Source organism: Hyaena hyaena, unplaced genomic scaffold (genome assembly GCF_003009895.1).
Source record: "Hyaena hyaena isolate Hyena2069 unplaced genomic scaffold, ASM300989v1 scaffold_111, whole genome shotgun sequence".
In the NCBI taxonomy this organism is placed as follows: Eukaryota; Metazoa; Chordata; class Mammalia; order Carnivora; family Hyaenidae; genus Hyaena; species Hyaena hyaena.
This window is the reverse complement of record NW_024080743.1, coordinates 855,712-876,746: the sequence shown is the minus strand read 5'-3', so window position 1 is coordinate 876,746 and position 21,035 is coordinate 855,712. Positions and strand designations below refer to the sequence as shown.

Genomic DNA, 21,035 nt, shown 5'->3' with positions numbered 1-21,035 from the left:
AACCCAATAGAAGTGTGGGACTTTTGAGTCTACGTAATTCCCATTGATTTTTAAATCACACTATTTTTTGATTTTTAAATTTATTTTTGTGAGTAGATTCCAGTCAGGCAACCTCTCTTTGGTAAAAAGGATTGTAGTTCTAGCCTAACAAAATGCTTTTTCAGGAAAGAAAATTATCATGAAATTTCATATATGTAGCTTAAAACTTAGCAAAACTAAGGAGTTTTCATTAGTCTGTAGATCACATCTTTAAAGGGACAGGCCTTAAAAATGGCCCATGTTGACAACTGAATAGATTTTTCTTTTACTACTCCTAAACTATGTTTAAGATTAATAAATACAGCCTATCACATAAATGTTAACATGCACATTTCTGTGTTATTTTTGGTTGGTTAGCCAGCCTTGCAGATACTCTTCATATCGCTACCCTGTTAAAAATTGTATTAGCTTACTCACATGTAATACTGCTTCTTACCCTACAAAACGCCTTGCTCTTTTCATTTGTAGCCTTTCAAGCTACCCTGCTTTAGCAAATCCCATTTCTCTCATGTCTTAAAATATACCCTCTTTTCTAAATATATCGACATAAATCCTTTTGCCTAAAACCTTACTTCCAGTCTTTAATTTCTCTTGCTCTTTTAGATCACTGCCTTCTGCTTTCTTCTAGTTGTTGTTTTCCCAACTTTTTTGTTCTTCCTCATGTCTTCCCTTGGCTTACATCTAATATATTCTTGCTACCAAAGAAACACTTGTGTTCATACTAATGTCTTTCTTCTGCTTCTTTGCCTTATCCTTTGACTTGATATACAAATGACCAGGGATGACTGTTGACTGTATTAAAAGAAGAACAGAGTGAGCTTTACATATCTGGATTAGTAAACTCCTACTGTGAGATTTTCATTTTTATAATATTACTCCTACCTTCATCAGGCTTGAAAAGTGATTGCAGACATTAGAAGCAGCGAGGTGGTGAAAATAAAACCCTGTAGAAACAGAACTTCATCATTGTTGTTACCATAGTCACTGACTTTCGTTGTACACTTAACTACGTGTCAGGCTTTGTGCTGTGCAGCCTGTTTGCGTGACATTTAACCTTCACTCCATCATACGAGTTGTAGATATAAGAATTCTCTCAATTTTACAGAACACCAGGTCTTAGAGAACTTAAGGAAGCTACCCATACTTACGTAGTTATTAATAGCAGAGTTGAAAAATCAAGGATGTCCTGTCCTAGACTTTTGTTTTTAATCAGGATTGTCTGCCACATACAGAACAAAAGCAAATGCAAATCCAATAATGAAGTAAGGTTTAAAGTGGGGAGCATTCTGGTGAAGACTGAATAAATTAGAGTCTTACAAAGAGCAAGGACCCAAGAAACAGGCCTGGATTCGATTTTAGAGGACTTTAAAAAATATTTCAGTTTGACAATTCAGACTGATATTTGCAGATATTCAGTGAGGCGCATCTCTCCAGTACAGATTTTGTTGGCCATTAAAAAATGCTTTTATTTCATCTGAAAATCTTTTAAAACATAGGCTTGTTTATAAATAACTGATCATAACCCTCACTGACCAGGGGTGCATTCCAATGAACACTTAATTATCTAAACAATTTCATTATTAAAGAAAAAGTTGATATAGGATGAATGGGGATACATTTCTTTGGTCACCAAGAAAAAAAGAAAACATTACTTTTTAAATATCATTAAATATTAACCAAAATGTCAGAAGTGTTAGAAAATATAAGGTGTGTGTTTGGCGGTCCTAAAGCTAAGAGAAGGGAAATGAAAAGCTGAAGAAAGTCTAGGGTGGTATTTCCACAGCCCATACCCACTTTTAAGAAAAATAAGCTCATGCACCTTTTTTTTTTTAGAAATTCTGAAACTTTCCCCTGATTTTTGAAAGGTCCTTGACCAGTAGAACTACAAAGAAGATGTCTTTACTGCTTGCTCATGCCAACCAAGAAATTTTTTTTTAATCAGCTTTCTTATTTTTTGTTTTCCAAATGGAACATTCTGTATTATATTTATAAAGTCCACCTGCCTGCACTCTTCCCCCATATCAGTTTCAGTGGTTTGAGTCAGTGGTCCCAACCTATAGTTTCTGGAGGGTTCCACCAGATTATTATAAGGAATTCATCAGTTCATATGAATAACAAGCATTATTTCCCGAAACTACATAGATGTTGTTTTGATGGAAAAAGTACAAAATCATTTCAGAAAATTCTTACCTTAATCCAAGTATATCACAAAACTGAAACAATGTAAAAGGAAAATAGGTAGGACTAAGCCTCCATAAAAACATCTGTTACCCTTGTTCTTAATTCACGTAGTGTTCATTCATGTGGATTTTGTTTATGTGACCTACTCTTGAAGAAAAACCGTAGGTATCCCACAGTAAATGATAAAGGCCTGCTTAGTTACCTGTGTTAGAATAAACCTCAAAACCTCCTTAGAAGACACCAGCTCCTGGCCTCTTCTGTGGGAATTAGTGGTCTTTTGAGGGAAAGAAATATTCTAGCTAACCTGAATAGACCAAAAAGAATGCTCCTCTGCTTCCCCAAATAGCTGTCTTATGAAAGCTGTGGGCCCCATCCCAGAAACATGCACTTAATTCATCCACAGATAAAAAATTTTCTATATTTGTTTCTATCGATAGGTATATCCCTTGAAAGTTATCTGTGGACCCTTCCTCCAGCAGAAAGCTGAGAAAGGGGAGATGACAAAATATAAATGAAGCAGATCTTAGAATCAGAAAACCTAAGCCCAAAGAGTTAGAAAATGCTTAACATGCCAGAACTATGTAACTGTGTATTACATGGTCACAAATATAAATTAAAATATAATATGCTTCCTAACTTTAGTGGAAGTAAATGATAAATAATAAAGTAGGATAGCTTGGAAATAAAGACCTAGAAGGGTAGCCTCACTTGAGACAGAGTTAAATTGCCAAAAAAGAATAAACTTCACAGATTAAAATTTTGCCCAGAACTAACCCAGTTTGTCAACCATTGGGCAGGATCGAATAATTGTTTAATAATTTCCATTTGCCTTCCATTGTAGATAATCATTTATGAAACTTTTTTTTACCTTTTTTAAAATCATTTTTTGTCTAAAGAGACTAGTGCCAAAAGGTTTGCTTTATATTCTGTATTGTAAATTCAAGGCATACTTATTTTTGAAGGCATACTTAATTTATTACAGTTAACATAGACTGCCTTATTGGTGGACTTCTTATTCTCTTTAGATTAACTTTTTATGTGGTCATACAGACTTTTTCCTGGTTAGTTCTTTACACAGTCTAATAAGAGCATTACATAATTTTCATTAAAAATCAGAAATTTCATGTAGTTCATATTCAATGCCTTTGGACTTTTAATTTTACAATGGACTTTTTTGTGTTTAATGATATTTAAATTAGATGATGCCCTTTTTATACTGGCAGTATTAAAAACACAGTGTCACTAAGGTGTTAATAGAATGCCTGAACATGCTGGGGTAGCCCTTATGTAGTAGCCGAGTACTAGAAAAATGCCTCTTTCATATATGTCCTGGGTTGGACGATAAATTATATGGTACCTTCATTATTAAAACTTCTAAAATATTTTAAATTATTTAAGGCAGAGTACATTCTATCAACTTAATTTGCAGTTAGGAAGCAAAACAAAATATTTTGATATCAAAGTAAGTGAATTCCAATAGGTGAAGAAAGGGGAAATAATTAAAGTCTGAGTAGGTTGTTGTGAAAGGAAATGTATCAGTTAAATGAAAGCATGTTTGCACAATGCTTCCCTGTGGTGCAGAGCCATGTTATCTCTTGAAAAGCAGAAGGAATAACAGTGGTGTTCAGCATTTTTATTGGAACTCCATTTTACATCTTGACCCTGTATACAAATGCACATTAATACACATACTCACTTGGTCACTCATTACTTACCTGAAGTGATTGTGATGCTCTCTAAGAATTTCTGTTATTCTTTTTCATTAAAAATAATGCTGGTCATGACCCAGTAAATTGATTTACTACCTACTAAGAAATTACTACCCACAGATTGAAAACACTCCTCTTAAGTGACTCTTTTGCTTAGAAACTGGTATTGACCAGAATCAACAATAGTAACATGTTAGAAATCATAATACCACTGTAGCAGCATGTAAAATTGTTTTAGTCATTGTATGCAGATATTTATCTGTAGACCCTATTTTTTAAATAAAATGCTGACCTGTAATATTTAAAGGAAATTAGAGATTTCTGGTTACTTAAAAATAATGCAAGAAAAACATTTTATATGCAAATGTATTTGGGGAGGGGGTTTCTTTTCATTATCTACAGAACACTTCCATGACAGTATTTCAGAAGTAAAGGAGGATTATTGCTATTCTCTACCAACAAACTCCCCACCATCATAATTAATGAATAATTTTTCCAATGAGAAAAAGAGAACTTAAAAAAATTGGTACTGGAGTCTTTTCAGTCAATACTACCAGTGCAATCTATCCACATTTTTTTTTAGTGAAGTCAGTGTTTTATTTTTCATACCACCCACTTTTAAATAGAATAGTAGATTGCATGTTACTTAATAGGATCTTTTGCCCATTTTCAGCTTTAATGATCTAATTGGCCACAGAGGCCTGCAACAACAAGTGCTAATGAATGTGTAACACAGTGCCAGGTGCTGAGCGGGTGGATAAGCCACCAGAAAAGTAATTCTTATATTGTGGAATGTGCTATAGAACACTTTCCTCCTGTGGTGGAAAGAAAAAAATAGTATTGTGAAAGCTTCTCAAGATGCATTAAATTACTTGTCTTTTCATGAGTGTCTCTGCAGTGTCTTTTAAAGCATTTTTAGAATATTGCATCTTGAGGAAATTGCATGCTTTTACAGCGATTCATTCAGCCTGAAAGAATACAAAGAGAACATTTTTATCTTCTTATTATGATTAAACTTTAAAGGAGCAAACTAGCTTCTAGTTAATGCAAATACCTTGATAATCACTCCAGAGTAGGCTATATGGAGGATACATGGGAAATATGAAACACATGCCTGTCATCAAAGAACTTAGGAAAGCATTATTGCAACACATACAGAACTATCAAAAGTAGAGACCTATGCAAGATAGTATACAAATAAATGGAAATAAAGTATTAAGTGCTGTAAGAGATAAAGGTGTTTATTTTAGTTGAGACCTTCTGAGGGGAGCTGGAATTATGTTAGGTTCTTTTTTCCTGCTGCCATTGCAATTTGTGTTGCTACTAAATAGAGGCTCAAAAAGGAAGGAAAAGGGAAAATGAAAATAGTTTATGCTCCTCTGTTTCTTGTCATTATGTTTAAAATGAGGGAAAATAAAACTAGTAGTCAAAATTTTCATTCATTCAACAAGTTCTTTTATTGTACCAGGAAAAGGGTGCTCTGCAGCTGCGTAAACATACTTAGGATCCTGTGGGATAGATACAAGCATACTATTATGGAAAACTTTTTAAGGTTTCAGCTAGATCCTGAACTTGAAGGATGAGTAGTTTTAGGAAGAAAAGACAAAGTAGAACATTCTTGGTAGAGAGAAGAACATAGTTTAGACACGAAAGGATGAAATTTTGAGTTCAGAGGTACTGAAAGATTCAGTTGCAGGTGTTTGGGAAGATGGTAATACCAGAAAGGTGGGGTTGATACTTTGAATGCTTGCTAACAAATTTAGAAAATCATTGAAGAATATTTTTTTAAATAAGGGAATAAATGTGGTCAGACAGATGGGTTTCTGTGTTTTCTTGGCTATAACTTAGCTCTGTAGTGCCATCCTTCATTAAAAGTCTGTATCTATATGTATTTATCTGCACAGTAATGTATCATTATTTGAGATTAGCACAGGAATAAATTGTTCATGTTGAGGAAATTTACCAGGTAATCGAAGACTAGTATCAAACTTGATTTTATCATATCCATTTTGATGGGAATGTTTGTAAATGTTGTTCTTAGACTGAATATAATTTAATCATTTGAGTACATAAATAAACCACGTGTGGATACTGTTTTATTATGCCAGCAAAAAATGGGCTATTTGCCCACAATATGAAAAATTGATTGATTCACTAATTCAACAAGCAATTCTTTTAGCTCATGCTGTGGTTTATGCATTGTGCAGAGTACTGCAGAGATAAATTGGATCTTATAATGGAAGCACATAATACATAACTATAACACAAGGCTTTTGGTTTACCAGGACTCAGCAAGGCTTTTAGAAGTCACATTTGATTTGGACCCTGAGGATAGCTAATTGAAATGGAAATCAGGTTAGGGGTAGGGAAGGAGCAACTTGGGACAGTGTGGAAGTTTATTGAAAATACTTGGGAAGTAGGCGACAGAGGACTAGAAGGGAAAAGAAAAAGGACATGGAATGCCAATCTTATGGTGATGGAATTAACTTTGTAATGAGGAGCTAGGGAGGATTTTGTTTTGTTTTTAAAGACTTTGAGAAGCATTAAAGAATTTGGTGGGGAGGTGGAGAAATTGTAAGTGAGATCATTTTAGGAGTCCTGAACCAGGACAATGACAATACAAATGTAAAGGAAAGATAATAGATGTACAGATAATATACCATGGAAGTAAAGGAAGCAGAACTTGGCAGATTAATTAGAGGTAGAAGAATAAGAGGACAGAGACAGAGATGGCTTAAGTTTTAAATTAGGAGGACGGCTGTACTAGCACAGTTAATGAATCTGCTGCAGTGGGGTTTCCTGAGAAAAGGTTAGGCTTCATTACTTATCCAGCAACACCTAATCATCCAGCTATATCCACTGTAATAAAGCAAATAACCATGCATACTGAATTGGTAAGTTTGTGTGTAGGAAAATAGAACCTCGAAAAATGTACCGTTGTAGCACAAAATATTTACATTTTATGATGCCCACTTTTGATGCTATTGGTTATAAATTTTAGGAATTCTCTTTGGTTGATAATCTTTTTTGACCAACCACTGTTTTTGATGAAAATCTTAACAAGTCCCCTACGTTCATTCTTCTTGGTTCTGTTACTAATTTTCTGAGTTTTGCTTTTTATATCTTGTTTAGATCTTTTTAACAATTGACTAACCTAGATTGTTATATGTTGGGATTTTTTTAACATGTGTAATATCTTTATATCCTTTGTTGTAGTGTTTTGTGTTTGCTATGATTTCCTTTCTAACCTGAATTTTTTAATGCTGTATATAATCTGGGCTAAGTTATAATTAGACCTTACAGTAAGGCACGTTCTAGACAGAACTGAATTGTAGGTAATCAGCATTAAATGATTTTATAGAAATAGTAAAACAGTACACAGACTTTCTCTTTTGGAGCTTAAGGTGAGAGGATGACTTGTTGGAGACTGCTGTTCCCTCATGTATCTAAGAACTGGAAAAATAGGATTCACTGTTTCTTTGTTGTGTCTGGAATGTGAGGAATAAGGTTGATTCTTGCTATGCAGTGTTTAGAGCATCTGTTTAATTGTGGCCTTAGCTGGAAGTTAACTCAAAGTAGAAGATACCTGGTCAGCACCATGTTTGACTTTAGTTTGGATTTTGGCTGGAATGTGTAAACACGTGAACATTGTAAAAAACTGAATCAGGATTCTTTTGGGATTTGTGCGTTTGTGACCTTTAGATTTACCATTATAATTATTGTGCACCCTATATAAGTTGAACATGATTATATTAAAGATAATTTAATAGCAATATTAAAGTAAGGCGGATTCCTTACCTAATTTGCTTTGTAATCAGAAACAGTTACTTAATTACTCCTACTAAATATGAAATGGTATTTTGAAAATACTGAGACTGTCAGATGTCAGGGAGTGTGATTACATTCAAATAATTCTAAACAAAAGTGATTTATAGCAGCTTAGTTATGTATTTTAATGTTTATTCCATTATCAAATGTGCCTTAGTCTTTGGAAAGTGGTCAGTATTGGTAAGTGCCTATTTTGCTTTAGTAAAACAACATGTAAGTCCGACCCACCTTAAGGAATTTTAAATGTTTTTTCTTTACCTGTTACCACAGAGAAATAATACATTTGCTATCTTTAACTCTTAACTGACTAGTAAGTAACTTGTGGCCAGAATATTGTTAGTGTATAGCTTTTGACAAGCTGGGAAAACTTGTATGCCTCTGGTTCCTGTGTTTATAGAAATCTGTGATAAAGTATCATACTTAGGTTTAGCTTTTCCCTTTATGTTTAGGGACATAGTACTCAAAATATCTTTTACTAATATCCCCTCTACTTTGAAATAGCAGAGACTTCTACAAATTGAATGTACTTTTTTTCTTCCAAGTAGACCCAAGTTTAAATAAAGGCTTTCTTCATTTGCTTGAACTCACTCTCTGAACCAAACATAGATGGCTATTGCTGCACTTAATATAACCCTTAATTTGTCAGGCAAACTCAAGGTACCTGCCTTTTGTAGACTAATACTTTAAGCAATAAACCTCATACTTAAAGCAAAGGAAATCTGTTTTTCAAGTATTTTTGCATTCCATCCTCTTCTAGGCAAAATGTTAAATCATGCAGGATCTAATTAACTTTGCTATGATTGCTCTGTGATTCTGTGTTAGTTACTGCTTTTAGTCATTGAGAATGGAAAGTCTAAAAATTGATGTAAGTAACTTAGGGTACTGAAAAAATATCCAGTTTTGGAGTGAAAGCATCAGGAGAAAATAATGGTGAAAATATACTTCTGAGGTTGCTAACTGTATATCTGTCTGTGTGCTTAATTCTGATTGGAAGGGGAACATTGCTTTTCATAACAATAAATCACTTAAACTGCTTTATATGTATCTTGGGAATAATGATTGGTTTGATTATGGTAGTATACCTAAAAACAAAAAAAATGGTATTGGGAGTAGGGAAGTCCTTTTCCATTTTAATGGACTGTGGAGAGTAGGATTTAACAATTTTTCTTTTTTTTTTAAACAATTTTTCTCTGAATAGCTATTTTTTTATGAGCCAAAAGATTAAGAAGGGAGCTGAGGCCTGCCTTTCTCATTTAGTGTGGCAGATACTCAGGACCCAGAACTGGTTACATAATTTGTAGGGTCAATGCAAAATGAAGATGTAGCGCCTTGTATTAAAAAGTTAAGAATCTTAAGACTGCGTATGACAAGAGCGTTAAACCAAGTATGGGATCCTTTTTGACTACACAAGTCATATACCTATGAAGGCTGTTTTGTAGACACTTTATGCAAAGATAAGAGTGTACACTGAAGAAATAAGAATTTGGCTCTCTCTATCCCCCATCCCTACTTTATACAAGGTAACAGGTTTCTTCCCCGATTCTCTCCCCGCCACCCCCCAATACCATGTTCCTTTTCCATTTGGGACTGAGAAAAAGAAAATGTTCTTCACACAGGGTGTTACGTGCTTGGGATTTACGAACTTTGAAGGATTAATGACAACAACTAGAATTGAGTTTATCATCTCACACTTGTGTACCCCTTGGGACAGGCATATGCACTCTCCTCCCACCTCTCCACTGACAACCTACCTCCTCCACTACCAGTGTGTTAATGGTGGTGGGATGATGATTTAACCTATTTAGGTCTCTTTTATCCCCTAGTGTCTTCCTGAATGAGCTTATAGCTGCTATTGCCTACTCATCTTATACAGACCAACTAGCTGGAGAAGAAATTTTTCTTCCCTCTAGTACGGCTATACCATACCTCCTGTTTTGGATATGTATAGCCTGGCCATTATTTTAAGTTTCACTTTACCCCAGAGATGCCAACAACCAGTTAGGAACAAAACTGATAAAATGGTACTTTAATTAAATGGGCAGGGGAGGATGGTTGCAAATAAAAATATTTTTGAGGGGAAATGTTAATTTAGTTATGATGTGCTCCTTTACCACACTGAACTTCAGATGTTTCTAAGAAATAAATCTTCGTTTTTTGAGATCATTTGTATAAGTGAACTAAAAAGAACATGAAATTCATTGAAACAATTGTATTTAATGGGCAGAAAGGTGGAAAGAAAGCACAGAAAGACTTACTTAATAATATTAGAGCCCAAAGTAAATTCTTTTTCTTCTAGGTATAAAACTAAATACTCAGAAAACAAGCTTGAATTTGTATCTCTTGTGTTATTTATTGATTTGCTTTTCACTGATCTGGTTTAGTGCGTTAGACACATTTGTTGATGTTGTTGTGCTGCTGCTGCTGCTGCTGCTGCTGCTGCTGTTGTTATATTTTGTAGCATAGCAGTATGGTGTTCTTTTTGAGGGTTCACAAATCTATTGTATGATCTATCTTTCATTCCTATTTGATCAAACAGCTGTTGTGTTGAAAGATATATTCTAAAACTTTGTATATATCCTTACAATGTAATTCACTCTCCTTACAAGTAAGTTAAATACTCCCAGTAGCAAATTAAATCCTTCATGAATCAGATAACTGCAAAAGTGTTTTTAACAGTCTTCTGGCTAAAATTGATTACTTAAATATTTTTTTACCACCGTGAATAGGAATCTTAGGAAAGTTTGAATGACTGGGGTTTGTTCTTTTCTGAAGATGCAGTTATACTTGAGAAGAAAATTAAGAATTTCTAAAACCAATGTAGTATTTTGTGTTAAATACATTTCAAGTACAGAAACAATGTTAGATCTAAAATACTTTGGAAGAGATAAAAAGTGTGTGTTTTTTTATTTTTGACATTAACAAATAAGTGCATATAAAATCCTATTACAAAGAAAGGCTTTGTATAAAATAAAATTATGTATTTGGCAGATTATTAATGTGAATAACTGTTAAACTTTTGACTATCACAAATACTGATAAGCCCCATTATACCAAAACTGAATGTGTTAGTGTTCTGTTTTGATGTTCTAGTGACTCCTGGGACAGTCCAGACTAAAACTCCTTTTTCCTCTAGATTTAATAAAAACTGTTGAATCAGAACATTTGTGTAATAGATATGTTTGTACATCATCTTTTTCATTTTGTGGAACATTTTGTGTAAATCGTCTTTTCCATGTAGAGAATACCATATGGATGTCCCCTTTGTGTGCATATTAATAATATGTTAAATACTCATTTTTTTTTTGCAGATTTTTCTAAAATGTTTGGGCTGTAATGCAGGCGTGAAGTTTGGATGTTGATACTAGAAAAAAACTATTCCTGTAAAGTGTATTCATGTTTTACCATCTAAAATAAATAACTGACATTTCAAGGGATAAGAAATTTAAAAGTGATTATGGAGGGGCACCTGGGTGGCCCAGTCGATTAAGCATCTGACTTCGGCTCAAGTCATGATCTCATGATTTGTGAGTTTGAGCCCCGTGTCCAGCTCTCTGCTGACAGCTCAGAGCCTAGAGCCTGCTTTGGATTCTGTGTCTCCTTCACTCTCTGCCCCTCTCTCACTCACACTATGTCTCTCTCTCAAAAATAAAAAGTAAAAAAAGAATTATTTAAAAGTGATCATGGAGACACCAAGACACCAAGGTATTAAGGTGTAATTACCACAGGCCCTAGGTTTTTTATATACTTACTTTATGGACAAGTTTTCCAAGGGATGCTCAGTGCATGTGTTCTCTGAACTTACTTGGAATCCTGGGTAATGGAGATTCTCAGTCATACGCTGGCAGAGTTGTCCTGCTTTCTGAAATCATAATTCCTTTGAGTATTAATTACTGCAAAAACTATGGCATTTCATTTAAAATTTAGATCTGATCATTCATAAAATAATCTAAACCTCAGTTTCTAGAGTCCATATAAATCAAAAGTCAGAAAAATTCTTTTTCCTGTTTTAAAGTCAAAAAATCTTTCTACACTTCAAAGTAAACATGTCCAGTTCCATTTTTAAAGAATTACAGCATCAAAATATATAATAATACATTGTATTGCATACTTGCCTGTCACCCTCTGCCTTTAACCCTCAATTTTCTTTACACCCTTAACATTAGCATTCTGTGAACAAATTTTTAAAGGATTGTTATAATGCATTCTGTTTGTATCCTACAGTAATTTATTTACATTTTAAAAGGAATTTGAATACAGTGTGGCAATTTTGACTACCAGCAAGCCCATCAAAGTAAGATTCTACCTATAATCTCATGATAAACCAAATGCTTACTCTGTTCCACATAACAAAGACAGGGATTGTGTGTGGTTTACCTTATAGATAGGGAAAGAATAGCTGACATCTAGTAACACTTAGCCCTTTGAGTTCCCTAAATTCTTTACTTCTGTCTAGTGAATGAATTGCTTTAAAATCCACTTAAATTCAGATTTGCTCACCAATGCAACTAGGGGGTAAAAGGGTGCTGTTTACAAAGCACTTAATACCTCACTCTTCCTACTGATTGTGAAGAACTTAAGTTTCTACTTATAAGCTAGATTGATCAGTGAAGAATGTGACTGCTAAGTAGCATGTTCATTTAAACAAATGATGCAGAGGTGTGCTATAGGATGCTACCTGTATTGCATAGCAGTAGAACAAATTTTCCATTCATATGCCGTCTGAATATCAAAGGTTCAATTATTGGGTTTTCCTTTGTTTGAGTATTTGTTGAGTTTCTACTGTGTGCCAGGCTCTTGACTGAGAAAACTAATAAGATTTTTCTATTCCAGATTTTGGTTGGTTAGCTTTGAATTAGCCATTCTTTAATACTTAACTTGATTTCTTATAGTTCTTTACTTATTAGATTCTTCTTCTGAGCATAAGCAAAGGAAGACTCTGGATGCAAACAGGATTTTACTTTTAAGAGGCAGGTGACAAGAAGCAGAAACCAGTGGCTTGAGTGATTTTTTATCTAGGCTTCTCATGGTTTTTAATTTTCTATATGACATTTCTGTTAGCATTGCCACTTGACTGTAAGGAACCATGTTTACTGGTTTTGTAATAGTAGCATCTATTCTTTTGGAAACTGGACTTTGAACAACTCATTTCACAGAATCATTGGATAGCCAGTTCCTATTCTTTCTTACCTAGAATTACCTAGAATGTTTCCAGGGGATTTCACATGGCAGGTTAACAGAAGAAAAGCCATTTGTGTAACTTCTGTTACATTTGTTTCCCTCCCCCTTGGATCCCTAGAGATAAAATCTCTTACCTTCTCTTCCTGCTAATTGACCAGCAGATCCCTGGAATACTGTCATCCCTTTGTTCAAAAGAATGGTGTAGTTGTATTCAAAAACCAATAAAATGATATGTTCTGTCTATTCCTACCTACAAAAAGTACTTTTTTTCTTTATTAAATAAGATTTTATAGAATAAGTGATTGAAGGAAAAGTCAAGTAATTGAAAATTTTTAAGAACAGCACTAAAATTTTGATCGGCTTTAATTTAAAAATCTTTTTTCCCGTTTTAATAACATTTTAAAAATATAGGAGACAATGTAAATTGAAAAAATGTAAAAAAATATAGCCTTACATTTCTGGTCCATTTGTAAACTTATGTGAGATAATCTGGATTTATATTTATTTCTTAGTAAAATAAAACATATTGTACATACAAGTTGAGTTAAAACTTGAGAGTTGAGCTTTTTTTGCCCTTTCAAATATAGGGCACACATGTAATTTTAAGAACTGTTTATTACTATAGAATTCAAAGTGTATTTGCTACAAAATAGATTTCTCATTGAGCTTTTTATTTTGTTGGTGATGATCCTTTACTAGGTTTTAAAAGCATGTGAGACCTACTTAATGGAATAGTAATCAAATGGAAATTTAATGATCTTAAGTAAAAGATTATAGTTTTCATGGAAATAAGGAAGATTAATGAGATATTAAAATAATGGATTTGTGGTCATAAGAGGAAAGATTACTGTTGTAATAATTGATCAGTACAGTAATTTTAACTTTATTTACATTTTCTCAGTTCTAGTTTGGTATGATAAAGCATTATTTGAAAAAGTAGTACAGGAAGAATGTATGCAGATAATATTACTGTAGTTAAAGACCCAGCTGCAAGTTAGTGCATGCTTCAGGGAATACAAGTGAATGTAGACTTTTTCTAACTTGGTTTAGATGGTCTTGACCTTTCTAGAAGTATGTATTTATGTTTTGGAATATATAAGAAATGTTAAGTCTTTCTCTTCCCTTTTTTAGCCTTAGATTGTAAGCAAAAGAAATCAAGGTCAAGATCTGGAAGTAAGAAGAAAATGCTAACATTACCTCATGGTGCTGACGAGGTTTACATTCTCCGATGCAGGTATATGCCTATATTGCCAAATCTGCTCAGTTTCTTCAGACTTGCTTTGAGACATATTAGCTGACTTATTTGGGGTTATTAATTTGTGGCAGAAGGTGCATTCTCAACAGTCAAGTTATAAATGAACTTTTGGAGACAGGCTTAAAATCATATTAGCGCATAATACACTATTTCAATAACTGATGAATTAATTTTTTATATTACCTCATAGTCTCAGTGATACTGCTGATTTTGATACTGTAGCTTTTTTTGTTATAGTATTTATTTGCTTTGTTTGGTTTAATTTGATTTGGTTTGATTTTATTTTTTAATTGTCTTGAGTTTCTGCTTCTTGGGAATGCATTTTCTCTCCACTCATACTTCTAACTAAGTATAGCTATACAAACTCATTCCCACCTCCTTCTGTACTCATCCTGCAGTTTAAGGAATTCTGAACTGGGGAAGGGTCTTTTGAAAAGAATGGTACATTTTGGAATTAAGTTGTTTTGAATGTATTGAGATATATAGGCATTAAGACCTTTTAATTAATTTTAATTTAATAATAATGGTCCTACCTCTACAAATATTACTAGAGGTAATATAGCTGTTAAACCTGTGAAACAGGCGTTTTATATTATATTAAATCATTTTGATTTTGTATGTATTTAAAAACTGTTGTCAAGTACTCCAGTATATGGTAGTATCTCCAGGCTATGGTAAACTCTACTTCTTATGTTTATGGATTTTATGTGAATTGATTTTAAATAAAGGAAATTGGTCATGTTAAGAGAACTGTTATCAACTTCTTCTATAGGTTTTGTGGCCTAGTCTTTCGTGGACCATTGTCTGTTCAGGAAGACTGGATTAAGCACTTACAACGACACATTGTAAACGCTAATCTTCCACGGACTGGAGCTGGCATGGTGGAAGTCACGTCACTACTTAAAAAGCCTGCCTCCATTACAGAAACTTCATTTTCTCTACTAATGGCAGAAGCAGCTTCATAGAACAAGGAAACCTTTTAAATAGCAAATTTAAATTGGATGTAAATTTGAAATTCTTTGTCTTTTTTTTTTAAAGCCACGTTAAATTATCCGTTTATAAATACTAAAGCAGGAAAATGGGGAAAAGTGAATTACAGTGACATCAGAGCAAACTGAGTACTTCAAACAGTAAGTAGTCTATATATTTTATATAGGATGGAAGCTGTGTTTTTAAGGTTTACTAAGTTTTGTCAGTTAACGGTGTTCACTCGTTGAAAGATCAGTACATGTAAGCAGTCATTAATATACTGTTGCACATGGATAATTTAAAGACAGACTTACTGGAAAATTACATTTTCTGCAGTGTTAACCAGAATCAAAGTTCTGTTTATTCCCCACAAGACTTGCATTGAAAAATAAGATATTATATTTTGTTTGTATGTATTTAGTGTTTTGTATAATATCAGGAACCGCTAAACTAAATTTACTCAACTTAGGGCATTAAATATCATGTACTTCATAGTTTGAGACTGTTCACTCAAATAGGGCAGAGTACAATTCTATCTAGATGTGTAAGTGTTTTTTTAAAATCACATGGAACGGTTTTTTTTATACTAAAAAGTGGAGGGAGATTTGTTTAAACAAGTATTTCTAAAAGAAATATGTACATAGTCCTGGAAATTATTTGTGGTAAGGAAATATTCTTTACTCCAGTTGCATTTCTCAGACAATAAAGTGGTGCATCCATGCTACCTCCTACTTTGTCAACAAAGATGCTATTTACCCTTTACATTTTTGTATCATAATAGATTTAAAAAATCTAATGTTCTTTATTGCAAGACATCCTTTTGTTAACAGATTTGTTTCTTTTTAATGTTTTACCTAAATTTTGACATGCTTACAGGACAGGTTTGCCTCTTACTTTATTTAACATTGTAGAAATGTAATTAATAAACAATGCTCACTACACAATTTAGAATAGGCTTTCTCATTTATATTCCAAATTTGATCAGTTAGCAAAACTTAATACATCAATTGAAATATTTCTACATATGATGAGAATGTTTACAATTTAAATTTTAGAACTTGTTTTGGATGTGACTATATGTACGAAAATCGTGTAACACTATGCTCATGCTAAGAACCGACATAACGGAATTACTGAAATAAATGTGCTGTGAGGAATGGAAAATATGGTGCAGATGTCTTGGTCATGATAAATTGTGATTCTTTTAAACTCTTTCCAAAAACAAATTAGTTCTTTTAACCTGCAAACAGATTCCTTTACAAATAACAGTTTTTGTATGCAAGCACCATTTCATTTTATTTAATGTAGTATGGCTAATACTATAGTTGAAACAAGGATATGCATTGATAATTTTCTTCGTATGTAAATAAAGTTAAAAACAGTTAAAATAAGGAGTATTTTGGTAGAGTATATACATACCTCACTGCCAGTGAATTGCTTTCCTATGGTATATCTCCTTACCAGAAAAATCTCTAAATAAAAAAAGAGTTAAAGAAAATTATAATGTCTATATTGTGAAGCATTTCTTATTTTTATCACTGGTGAAAATAGTCCATTTGAGGTTGCGTTTTACTTTGTTTAAATTGTTTGTACTTGGCAGGCTACTTTATCCACTTACCTTATATGTGAAATTAGGAAGTTGGATTAGGCGGAACATTTTCAACCAAGGGTCTCCTTATCTCTGGGGTACTGGATAGGGGGAAAGTACTTTCAAGTTATTTTTGGTTTTTGAAATCCCTAATAGAAACTATTTCTCTGTAAAGATGAGGCTAACTAAAATTTCAAATTCCCTTACTTCTTACTCCAAATATACCGAGTCTGTGTATACTAGTTGCCTCTTATGAGCATGTTTCATTGATAGTTATAAATGAACATATTTTTTAAATTGGAAGAGATATTACATAGCATGCAGAGTTCACAAATTTTAAAAAAATTAGAATTCCTCAAGGGAAGACTAGCATCACTAGAGTGAGTCCCTTTCAGCTCTCATTTTTATAGTTCTTTGCTTTTATCTTATTAAGCAAACTGTCAAGATTAAGAATACAAGTAGTTTAACCACAAATTTTGTAAGCAAACCTAGATTATATTTTTTATGTTAAGCTTTAAAATAAATATTTATTTTTCTTAATGTACAAAGAATTCAATCTAAATAGAGTAATTCAAGTTAAAAATAGTACACAAATAGGGATTTCTGAACATTAAACTAAACAAAAAATATTTTTCATGGTAAAGATATTTGGGTTTCAAAATATGAGAAATTCTTGAAGCAGAGGTTATCTGTTATTTGACAACTAGAAAGGTAAGACATAATTTTCAGTTGGCTTCTACTAGAAAAAAAATTATGTTGTCTCAAATTATATGATATCAAAATGTGGCCTGATTCAATATTGAGTATTGCCTAATTTTCTTTTAATTCTTTTTGTTGTTGCTGTTAACCTAAAATATTTGAGCCTTACTTTCTTTTTTTAAGTCTGGTTAAAAGTGTTGATTTATTTAACAGCATCAAGACAAAAAAGTTAACTTCTCTAAAAGTACTATTTTCTACTGTGCTTCTTTAGAATACATTAGAACCATGGTCTAGCTAATATCTCTATTTTTGGGTTGTTGTTTTTTTTCTTTTATAGTTTATTGTCAAGTTGGTTTCCATATAATAGTATCTCTATTTTGGATTTTGCCTATTTAATTATGGGTTAAGGAGATGATAGTTTTTCAGTAGTAATTTATTTATTAAATGTTTTATTTATTTTTGAGAGTGCAAGTGGGGGAGGGGCAGAGAGAGAGAGAGACAGAAGATCTGAAGCCGCCTCTGCACTGACAGCAGTGAGCATGATGTGGGGCTTGAACTCATAAACCGCGAGATCATGACCTGAGCCAAAGTCAGATACTCAATCAACTAAGCCGCCCAGGTACCCCATCAGTAGTGATTTAATAGATATTCTTATGGACATGCATATAACCTCTCAGGAGCTATACAGTTAAGTCATTTAGTCTATCTAAAAGATAGCTTTGGTTTTTTTCCTCACTAACAAAGTGTAATATATGCTCATTTTAGAAATATTATGAAAATGAAAAGTAATAAATGAGGGAAATAACCTTGGTATAATCACTCAAAGACATTTACTTTTAACAGCTTGTTATATTTCTTTCTCTTACTATCAGTGGGCCTGTGATTGTATTATAATGTATACTGTTTTCCCAATTTATTTCCAAGTGATTATTTATTTATTTATTTTGTGAGAGAGAGAGAGAGAGAGAGAGAGAGAGAGAGAGAGAATCCCGAGCAGGCTCCTACTGTCAGCACAGAGCCCCACATGAGCCCAAAAGTGAAATCATGACCTGAGCTGAAATCAAAAGTCAGACCATTAACCGAGTGAACCACACAAGCACCCCATTTTCCCCAGTTTTAAATTTGAGTGGTGCATTGTATAGACTAACCTTTGAATATTAGATCTGGAGCGTTTTCTAGTACCAGCAACCAATTATCTGATTCTTGAGACATCAGCTGGGTATCCAAGAATTTGATTCAATTCTAATATTAACTACCTAGAGTTTGCATCAGACTTCTTAGCCTCAGTCCCACAAAACCCACACTTAGATGCCAGTCGCAAGTATCAGCTCACTTGTAATTCTCACACGCTGGCTCTAAATTGGGGTTCCTGCAACACCTTGTTCAAGTTTAGTAATTTGCCAGAAAAGTCTTAGAGAATTCAGGAAAATATTTGACTTTGCTGGTTCTTTATAAGGATGTAACTCAGAAAGACAAGTGGAAAGCAATGCATAGGGCAAGGTATGCAAGGAAGAGGGTGGCATGGAACTTCCGTGTCCTCTCTGAGAGCACCATCCTCCCAGCATCTTGTTGTGTTCACCAACCCAGAGGCTTTTTGAACCCCATTGCTTAGAAGTTACTATAGAAGTTTCATTACATGGGCATGATTGTTTAAATCTTTGCATGAAGATGATTAGCTCAATCTCCAGCTCCTTCCCCTATCCCTGGAAGTGTTGGGACTGAGGTGGGGGACGGGGGAGGGGTGCTGAAAATTACAATCCTTTAATCATGCTCTGGGTTTTCTGGTGACCAGTACCCATCCTGAAGCTATTTAGGGGTCTTCAGCCACCATTTCATTCTCATTATTCTTGCAAATTTAACTTTCTCATTTTAAAATAAGCTGTTCTATATTTTCTGCCTACTTTTTAACACATTTAATTTTATCTCTAGTTTTCTAAAAGTTTAATATTTCTAGATGGGAATTTCTTCTTTGTTATTGTCAGGTTTGGGATCTCTGATGGGCTTTTGGAAATTTCGTAGCTGTTGTCTCCCAGCTGTTTCTTCTGGCTCATTCTCTCTCTTTCTTTTGGAACTCCCAACCAAATGTATAATAAATGCTTCTCCCTGTCCTCTAGGTTTTTTACCATTTCTTCTCAGTTTTCTGTCGGTGCTACATTTAAAATAATTTCTTTGGACCCATCTTCCAGTTTACTCATTTTCTAAGCTACAGTATACTAAACCCATTTACTAAAGTCTTAATTTTGGTTGTAATATTTTTCAGATCTAAAATTTATGCTGGTTCGTTTTTAGATATACTTCTTTTTGTTTCTAGTAGCCTATGTGGCTCTTATTTCTCTGAATATGGTCTGTATAGTTATTTATATATTCTTCAGATAATTCCAAATAATTATGGGTCTGAGCTTACTGATAGTTGCTTTTCCTTCATCTTGTTCATGGTATCTTGTTTTCTTTAGTGCCTAGATGTTTAACAATATGCTAGATATTATATTTGTAAACTGTTAATAGGACTATTTTAAAGCCTAGGAGAGTATCTTAGTATCTTTCTCCATAGGATTTTCATTTACTTCTGCCAGATGAGTAGGGGTTCTACCAGTTTAGAACACTTTCATTGCAAATTCAAGATTTGTATTTTCTTGGTCTACAAGATGACCCCAATCAGGCTATAAGAGCTAGACGGGAAAGTTCATACACCTCTGGTTCATGTTTTACCCTGTGAATATAATTTTTTTTACAAGTTCCCTGCAACCATGGGAATGGCAACTTAATTTCATAGCTATTTCTTCCAGATAGGCTATGTCCTCTGCAAAAGTAAAAGGCTTTATTACAGGGTGCCTCCATAGGGTTTCATGTCTTCTCTTAGAGTTTGGTTGGGTAAGTCTTTAGTATCTTGTTATTTCTTTGTTGCTCATATGATATTTTTTGTTTTTATTAATCCAACATTTTTAGTTGCCCACAGTAAGATTACTGAGATTATGTAATCCATTATCAGAATCCAAAGTCCTTATATAAATTTTTGAGAGAGAGGATTTTGTGTGTTTTGTTCAATTCTGTTTTCCAGTAAGAGTTCTGATATATAGTATGTATCTAGTCAATATTGATTGAATGATTAAGTGAATAAGCTATTATTTTAAAGCTTATTTAAATACCTTACAGGATATGTTTCCCTTGTTCTTGTTCTTAAAAATAAATTTTGGTTATTACTTTTTTTTAGTTTTTATTTAAGTTGTAGTTAGTTAACACAGTGTAGTATTAGTTTCAGGTGTACAATTGAGTGATTCAACACTTCCATATAACACTCTGCTCTTCACAAGTGCACGCCTTCCTTAATCCCCACCACCTACTTAACCGATCCCCCACCACCTTCTCTCTGGTAACCATCAGTTTGTTCTCTGTAGGTAAAAGTCTGTTTCTTGGTTTGCCTCTCTTTCTTTCTCTTTACTCATCTGTTTTGTTTCTTAAATTCCACATAGGAGTGAAATCATATGGTATTCTTGTGTTTTGCTCTTCCTGATAAATTGTAGAATTAGTTTGTCAAATTGCATTTGAACTCTGAGATCTTGCTTTTTTTTTTTTTTTTTTTTTTTTTTTT

The 21,035-nt window shown here is 33.4% G+C and overlaps 1 protein-coding gene across 9 annotated transcripts in view; it reads left to right on the top strand.

The window, feature by feature from the left end:
- The window catches only part of ZNF644 (zinc finger protein 644), a 127,255-nt gene that overhangs the window by 86,012 nt on the left and 20,208 nt on the right, over positions 1 to 21,035 (top strand). For 8 of the 9 annotated variants that reach the window (XM_039236451.1, XM_039236448.1, XM_039236447.1 and 5 more), the window contains 2 exons: positions 14,067 to 14,169; positions 14,963 to 16,646. In XM_039236451.1, coding sequence (XP_039092382.1) covers positions 14,067 to 14,169; positions 14,963 to 15,155 — 296 coding nt within the window. In that variant the 3' untranslated portion in view covers positions 15,156 to 16,646. Of the gene's footprint in view, positions 1 to 14,066; positions 14,170 to 14,962; positions 16,647 to 21,035 lie in introns of those variants that run through there. The other variant, XR_005529127.1, reaches the window with a different exon arrangement.